This window comes from Atta colombica, unplaced genomic scaffold (genome assembly GCF_001594045.1).
Source record: "Atta colombica isolate Treedump-2 unplaced genomic scaffold, Acol1.0 scaffold27, whole genome shotgun sequence".
Classification (NCBI taxonomy): domain Eukaryota; kingdom Metazoa; phylum Arthropoda; class Insecta; order Hymenoptera; family Formicidae; genus Atta; species Atta colombica.
The window spans coordinates 2,011,113-2,020,225 of NW_017259370.1; the positions used below are offsets into that span (position 1 = coordinate 2,011,113).

General features: G+C 40.8%; 1 protein-coding gene across 1 annotated transcript in view; it reads right to left on the reverse strand.

Annotated features, from left to right (window-relative positions):
- The window catches only part of LOC108689589, a 106,706-nt gene that overhangs the window by 26,502 nt on the left and 71,091 nt on the right, over positions 1-9,113 (reverse strand). Inside the window, exon 3 of the mRNA XM_018196443.1 lies at positions 2,605-2,770. Coding sequence (XP_018051932.1) covers positions 2,605-2,770 — 166 coding nt within the window. The remainder of the gene's footprint in view (positions 1-2,604; positions 2,771-9,113) is intronic.

Sequence of the window (9,113 nt, forward strand, 5' to 3'; positions counted from 1 at the left end):
ATTATCATTTTTTTTATTAAATAAATACTTATTTACTGTAAGTAAATGTTTAGTTAGTAATTGTTTAGTACTATTCAAAGAAATATGAATATTAAGATTTAGTAATTTTTTTAGTATATCGGAACTAATGTGTAAATATCAGTATTTTAATTATATAAAAATAAAATCAAAACTTTCTTTTTATATTGAATTTCACTGATTCAGATTTAAAGCGTATTTAGATTTAAAGCGAAAAATTTAATCTATTGCTAATCAATATTTATAAATTAATAAGGTAATTATTTAGAATACGGACTGCATCTCTGATTTTGATGAAATTATTTGAACGTTTTTTTTTTGAAATGAAAGAATCTGTAAAAAAAAGCTGGGATGGCCCCGCGAACCGAGATATTAAAGTTAACTATTGAGAAAATCTGTCACAGAGACAAAATAAGGTCTATAATTGTACTGTTTTACATGAGTTTCAACTTCCCACGCGAAGCGACTCTGACCCTCCCTTCAAAAAAGTCCGGAACTGCTCTGCGAAGCGAAATATTGAGCGTTAAAGTTGACAACTATTGAGATTAAAAAATCTGTCAGATTTGACAGATTTGACATGACAGATTTTCTAACTTCAACAACAGTACAATTATAAAAGTCGCCCCTTTGCAGGAGAAGAATGAGAATCGCTTTGCGATGGAAAGTTGAAATCCATGTAGAACAATACAATTATAGATCTCATTTTGCCTCTGTGACATATTTTTTAATCTCAAGTCATCAACTTTAACGCTTAATATTTCGATTCATGGGGCCCAACGTTTTTTCTAACAGTTTTTTTCGTTTTTGAGCAAAAACACCTCGAATGAACTTAATTTCATCAAAATCATGCAGTCCGTATTCTAAATAATTACCGTTAATAAGACACATATTCGTAATGTCATAACGCGAGTGAGAGAAAAAATATATTGTCAAGTTTACACGCTAGTAAAAGACTTTTTCCAAGATTCGAGTCGTAACATTTCACATAATCTCTAGAATCCGCGGCGTATCTAGAATACAGAAGCGGACCTCACGAGTGTATAACACAAAGGACAACAAGACGACGATCCCTCTCGCGTTTCTTCCTTCAAACGTAACCCTAAAGAAGAAGAGCACTTTGTATCTCTCCTACGCGACAGTCAGAAAAGGTTTTCCAAACGGGAGATGACTCGATTTCATGGGGTCACCGGACTTTTCAACGCCGTCTTCGTCGATGATTTTACGAACCCTCGCCTAGACTGCCTAGAGTCGAAAAAGTCCCGGTATCCGGTTTCGCTTATAAAATTCGGCGAACGGAGCATCGCGACGCGCAGCGTTCTCGTTCCATCAGCGACGCGTGACTGCATAAACCGTGCGTTGGTGTTAACGATGTCGCGTCAGTGTCGTCGACAGAATCTATGTTTTCACTGTACTTTCGGGTCATAAAGTCCGGGTCACATCCGCACACACCACGCGGAAGAAACTATGTAGTATGTATTTAGATGACACGATCACTAAGTCCTCCCACTGTCTACGTTTAAATTTAGCAGCGCGCGGAACCCCGAAAACCGTAGCACTTGTATCAGGCTATTAATAAAAATTACATTATTACCTTTCAGCACTTGTGACATAACTTCCGGATCCTTTGATGCTGAGATCGAAGATTTAAATTGTCCGAAATTTGATCTCTCATATTTTGACACACAAATGAAATTCGATCGACGGATCGTGCACGACGCTCGCATTGTTAATGATGAAATCTCGTTTCTCTGACTCTGTCCTAGCTCGAAAAGGGGTCTGTGGCGAAGAAAGGAAAAGGAAATGGTAACTTTAGTCGTGGCAGTAAATAATCCAGTCGGCCTTTATTATGCGAGATTCATGAAAGAGCGCGTATATGACAATGATATTCGGTCGGGGGACGCGAATGACGTTCGGACCATCAAAGCGGCACGAGGCCACCCGTTATATAGCGGAGCGGGGGTCTGGAGGGTGGAAAAAACATGGAAACCGCATATCGTCGAGCACCCCCGCGTCGCGAGGGTATGAGGACTGGTTCCTTCCTTCCGGCGTCGTCGTCTCTTCGTTCATTCCTCGAATTCATTCGTTTCGCGTTTCTAAGCGTCTTTAATTAAATTGCTTCGGAAAGAGCGATCTCTCTTTCTCCAGTTTTTTGTCTTTTCATCTTCTCTCTTTCCATCCGCGATTCGAACGACCTTGGCCACTTCGCGGCGCGGAAATTGCGGCATGGCATTTGGCAAGACGAACTTGATTCTCTCATAAATCACTTGCCCTTCGGCGACGTTGTTTGCTCATTATCCGCTCTCCGAACTTGGCAAATGCGATTTTCAGAGACAATTATACATTTCTGATACGTTTTAGTTAACTGTTCGCACAGAATACTTACACTACTTACAGTACTTTATTTAAATAAATTACGTTTTAAAATAAGATATTGTATTTAACTTTTAATCTTTAAGTAAACTTTTTTTTAGAGATTCGCGCATTTAGATTAATGATTTTGCCCACCTCGCGCATCGTTATCGGAACGAGACCGTACTCGGCAAGAGGCTGCAGTTGTAACGGATATGGGAAGAATACGGCACTCACCTCGACAGTATCTTGGATACACAGCCATGAGATACCCTGAGTTGTCTCGAAATGTCGCACGGTCGGACGCCGCTGTGCGCGAGCTCGACGATCCTCTGCCTGACTACATCCGGTAGGGGCCTTCCGTTCACAAAGACGCCACCGAGTTGGTTGACTCCGCCATGACCTGGAAAAATAGAGATCGATAATGCATTAGTCGACTAAGACTTAACTCTTTCAACTTGCCAATAAACTCCAACATGATATGAACGCTGATATTAAAAAAAATATTCTGTATTGATATAACAAAAACACGCATCAGTATCGTTCATTCTATCTCGATTTTAAAAGCTGTGTTAGTGTCGCGTACGGATTTAAAAGGTTTATGTATCAGCCATGAATGATCCGCCGTGAAATCACAGTGTTAAACGCGATTTGCGTGTGAATCAGGCTTCACGCGCGTGCTAGATCCACGATCGTTAAGAGAAGCTGGTAGAACGGATCGCAAATGCCAATGTAAATCTTCTCTCGAGCGACCTATCGCCACGGAATTATTCCACTTGACAGATTCCGTGAAAGAATGTCGTACCGTTCGTCGACGAGACTTTCTGAGAGAGCGACTTGTCTCTCACGCTTTAGTAGTTTTAAAAGTAATGATTTATTGCACATTTACTTGTATATTTAACATACTTTTTTATTTATAGACATAGGTATAAATCTGTGATATCTGATAGTCATATAGTGACATAATGAAGCACGCGACGATAGAATGCGTCGGAAACATAACGCGAACTTTAATATTTCTGCTAGTTAATCATTTTCGCAGCATCGAGAAATATTCCAGGGTCAATGTTGCGAGAGCATTCATTATTATTAGTTTACACCCCGCTGCCACTCGTGTCTGTTCTATAGCGCCGCATTCGCAGGCTTCATTTTCGCGCGTTAAAGCTGCCTAATGCGATAAGTTGGAGCCAATATCGTAATGGAGGGTTCTGCGTCGCGACATATGTTTCTCTGTTCGTGCCAATGCACCGATGATTCGATGATCACCGTTGTTTTCGAAGAACCTTCAGAATTAAATTAACTAGCTCTTATAACAATCGGGCTGAATACTCTTTACTTTTTTTATTTAAATTATTCCAATTAATACATTCCTGTTGGAATGAGCAAGTGATCAATCTAGGAATTATTTTTATTCGTTATAAATAAAATAATTCCTAGATTTGTTACTAGAAATATTATATTATTCCTAAGAATTATTTTATTTATACACTCAAGCTTTCCAATTACAATTATGCTCTACGATTTCGACATTTCCTCCATTCGTTATAAAGCTAATTTGAAGGAATGAATTAAACGTACGACAACGAGTCATCGCTATCGACATCGCTCGCGCGTTCGTATTTCCATTCGAGGGGTTTCGTAATTACAGTAACACCGCGATCTATGAGGCGTGAACCACGACGTTTTTTTGCCGTTTGACCGTATATCGTATCGCTCACTCGATGATCTCGCCGTCGCACGAAGACAATGAGGTCTCCGCGATCATTACTGGAAACGATACGCGCTTTCCGGTCGCAAATCAATTCGCTCTCGCGTTTATGGTCGCATCCCTGTGGCGCGGCCGGTAGTCAGGGGGATAGTCGTTGGGATCATGGTGGCATTGCTAGGGCAAAAGCACCATGACTACCCTACACGCACACACGCCGTCACGCCTGCTGACCACAGCTATACGAGGGCTCTGAGTCCAGCCTGGACCACCCCCGAATCGACTAGCTACCGCTACTACTATTGCTAATGCTACGGGTTTTGCTACCGTCGCTGGAACTGGCTACTGTATTACTGAAGCTTATTGCCACCGTTCCGTACTTCTGGGATACGTCGAATCGAGAGATGCAGCATCTCGTCCCACGTAATTGCATTTCTCTATATTGTCTATATCCCGCAATAATTTTTCCTTTATATCCGATATTACATAAAAAATTGCGAGATTTACTGAAAGCTAACATGATAAACAAAAAATCAAAGCAGCTTATGATTTTGACTATCCCGAAGAAGATCGATCATATGCGTTACTTTTCATTTTATCTGCTTCGAAGTGTTTCAATATAAGTCTCTTATTCAATGAAGCATCACTTGATAGGATGCGCTCACGACCGTCAATCAACGATTCGCACGTAATTTCGTCGAGCTACATTCAAGTTCCATAAAATCGAATTTATGATTTTATCATTATCGTTTCAATTGACAATCGAAGAGAGAAAGCCAATTTCCTAATCAATCCTAAGCGATTCGAGCCGCGGATATAAAAACGTCGATGCAAAATAAGATGACCTGGCTGTGCGCCGAGCTGCTGCGGACTACTTCCGGACAAATGCGATCCCCATCGGTCGAGTCGCCATTACATTCTCATTACGGACGTGCCCATGTCTCAATGGCTACTGTCGTGCTAACGATATCCTTGAAATCTCATCGTCTGAATTGAAATGGCAATCCGATTTCTGTTTTTTTATTTCTCAGACCTCATAAAAAAAAACCTTCATAACGGTTAGAAAAAAATATGTTTACATTTTTAAATGAATAAAATTATTCATAATGCAATGATGATAATTGTAACTTATCAATTTTACGAAATATATAGATTAATACTTTCGGATTCAGATATGTCTATTAAGAGAATCTAAACTTTGTACATGGAAAATTTTGATTACACACATATGAAGAAAACTTGCACAGCTTCCGTTTCATTTGTATGTGCTAGGAATCGAGGACTGGTCCTGGAAAGCTCCAGAGCCAATAAAATGAGCCTTGGTGATACACGATCGGTGGCTCGGTGTGTATATTGGAAGCCAAGAACTTTGATATAGATTCCTGTACAGTCACTCGATATTTCTCCAACATCGCGCTGCTTTGTTCCCGTATTACGTTACGCCTTGGCGTTATGTATTGCCGACACGCCTGAATATGACGGACTTTATTATCTGTTGGTTGGAAAAATACGTGCAGAAATGTAATTCATTTGGTATAGCAGGCGCTGCCTTAGAATTTTGCTATTGTAATCAGAACGGTTTAATTAAAAAGTATATCCGATATCATTGATAGTAAAGATTTAATTACATTTTCTTATTGGTAGACTATGTAACAAATAATGACACAACGTAATTATCATACAAGATAATATACATAATGAACACAAATTTTTATACTCTTGAATTTCTAAAGTTATGTGAAAAAGCACACGGCTCGTTAGAGATGATTTTACAACACGTGGCTGGTTGTCAGTGATTGCCATCATTCCTGTTAATATTGCATAGTTATTAATGTTCTATTACATTTACGGATCAGCTGCGCTCATGAACACAATGTACGATGATTTTAATTACTGCAACTTTAAAGTGACGTTCGTATAATTAATATGACCGGACTACTGATTGAGTGGAAATGTTTACGGATCAGAACTCGTTATTTTCACATAATAATCTGCGTATTCTGCACAAAACTACATTACATATTTCTCTCTCTCTCATTTCTTTATAAACAAATTATTATCATTTGGTTAATAATGTTTTACAAAGAGGAATCAAGCCGATTATTATAGAAACTATCGGATGCACACTTTTTTTTTTATAAATCTTCAAGGGAAGAGAGAGTTTCGAGGTCTTTGCGAATAGCTCCTACGCAAATCGTCGGCTACAATGATTGCGGTTTAGTTTTTCGTCGGTACCGGTACCGCTACGGCTCAGTTAGTGATCGAAGGCCATTGAATTTCTTGTTTTCACACTCTCATTTACCTACAGAATATCGGATTTGCGAGTCTTTTCCGATTCTCTCATCTTGTTTGCTCTATTTAATCGGTCCGTCGGCGAACTCCGCAAGAGAAATCGTGTGATCCCGAGAGAATCGTTTTCCACGTGAGAACGTCGTGTTTCGCGATACTTTTTGCATTAGTTATTCCGCTAACAATTGCATCTATATCGAACTTATACACAGTTTTGAATCGCGCTAGAAGAAATACACAATATAAAGAATAAGCGCTAAACTGAAAGCAATGGAAAAACTTCTCATATGAAGAAAAAGTCTCCGATCCAAGGTTAGATCCATTTATATCTGGATATCTATTAAAATCGTGCCACTATCATTGTGGCTTACCGCAAATATTTATTAAAGTCAGCTGAGAATTGATGAACAAATAGAAACATGGCGATTTTACATCCGATATTATTAAATATACATATATCGCAATATTATTAATAGTCTAACAAGATAATGATTAAGAAAAATTGAATAAGGTATCTAATAATATTGAAGGGAACAATATTAAAATTCCCGAGATGACAAATTCAAAAAATAAATTGCTGTTCGATTGTCATTATTAAAAGCAAACGAGCAGCAATTGGGAATAATATTATATACAGAAAAGACGTTTTGCTGAAATACCTAAAAATTTAACTAGATATGAAAGTAATTTTGTTGTTTGTTGGACTATCAAGATAATTGTAGAATATTCAAATAATTGATTGTTAGAATGTCAAAATTTTTTGCTCAACATTGCTCATCATTGAGATTCTTACATAATTATTTTGATGGTCTAACCAAATTACATTCGGGTCTGTATCTAATTAAATTTTTAGAATAACTTTAATAAAATCGTTTTTTCCATAGCAATACATTTTAATATTATGATTAAATTTGAAATATATCTAATATTAGATCTACAGATTCGGATGATTATTCTCGTGTGTTATCAGCAGAATAAAAGAAGAAGATAAAAAAAAACATTCAAAAAACATCTATACTAGCGAGATTTAAAAAATACATGTAGAGTTGAATATCTCTTACAAGTGTAATATTCCATCATGTTCTGATTATATCGATAGGCACTACTCAAAGTAGTGCTGAGGTCCATCGCAGCACTTCCGGGCCCGACGGCCATCGGGAATCCAGCTGCCTGTTTCTCCCAGAGCAGATTTTATATATAATGTATGAGATGCATCCGAAGAATCGGCGGTCCTATTGACCGCCGATGAAGACCTCTCACAGATTTCCAGAAGTGGCTTTCGTTTCTTTTTTACGGGAACGAGGTGGACCGATCTATGGCGATACAATGACTGTCATCAGGAGCGTCTTTGTGCCGAACAACGGGTGGCTGCGGATACCCGATCGGCCGTCGCTTCATCTTCATGAATCAAGCCTCTCGTCGCACTGTGGAAAAATCAAATTTGACCTACAACTCGCACATTCACAAATATCGCAGAATACCATTCACATCGTCCACGTGAGCGGTCAAATATCCAATGTTCGTTCGGATCTCATGTGCGAGAGTTTCATGTCGTTTTATGTACCTATAATATTCTCGATTCTTCCTAGTATTGCACACAGTTTTTATTCGCAATGTGCGTTTTCACGTCGCAGTGGAAAGTATGAAATATCAACAATAATAAATTCGTATATAATATACACTCGAGATATGATATACACATACGACATGCACTGCTCTTATCGTCCGTCACAATCACCAATCCAGCTCACTGCATCCAAGTGATCCAAGTTAACGTTCGAGCGTGTAACGTTCGTATGGCATAAAGATGAGAATTTGACATGTCCAATGTCTCAGAAGATAGTCAACGTTTATCACTGTATTCGATCCGTTGTACACGCTGATATGGAGTTTCTCAGAAGAACATCACACAGAACGTGTCATGTCATCCGACACAACATTCATCTCGTGTATCATTGACAGACAGGCACGATGGTAAAACCGAATGGTTGTCCAAATCCGATACACGCGCGGGACATCGAGCTTGGCGACGAACGAAGCGCCAAATGCTCTCCGTCCAAGCGCGAAATCCTTCGTGGCTTCGCGGTCTCCGGAAAGAAGGGGGAAGAAGTCTCGGTCACGTCTGTTGCTCGTTATCGTTATCAGCCGCCGCGGTTGTTTTCGTGCCCCCGAGGAAGCGGCGCGAGCCGTGCCGCCGCGGCAAAACCGGGCCGACGACGTCGAGGAGCACGAAGGTAGCTTCTGCCGACGGACACACGTGACTTCGGACAGCTTTTCGACCCCCGCCTCACGGCGGTGAGCTTTCATCCCCACGCTGCGCTCGACCCCGCCTTTTGCATCCCTCGATCAGCATCCAGCCGGACCCGATTGGTCGACGCGCCGTAACTGCCTGGTGGGAGAGCACCCTGCGACGAGGGGTTTCTACGGAAACGGCGGCGGCGTCGCGCGGGATAACCTCGTTATTGGCATCGCGGCGACGGCGGCGGGAATGAGTATGGGGATCCTCGGTTGCCAGGTGCGGGGTGCGAGGTGGTAGGTAGGAGGACAGGCGGCAGGGCGGCCGCGGCGGAGGACGGTGGATCTCGGGACGGAAGAGAGACGAAGGCGAGCGCGAAATAAACGCTCGCCGGCTGGTCTACCGCCAACAGTCCCGCGCGAAATCACGCGGCGCACACCCCTGTGAACACTGCTTATTCATGAGAGTGTCCCTCTTTTCTCCAGGAGAGAGAGAGAGGGGGGGGGGGGGGGAGAG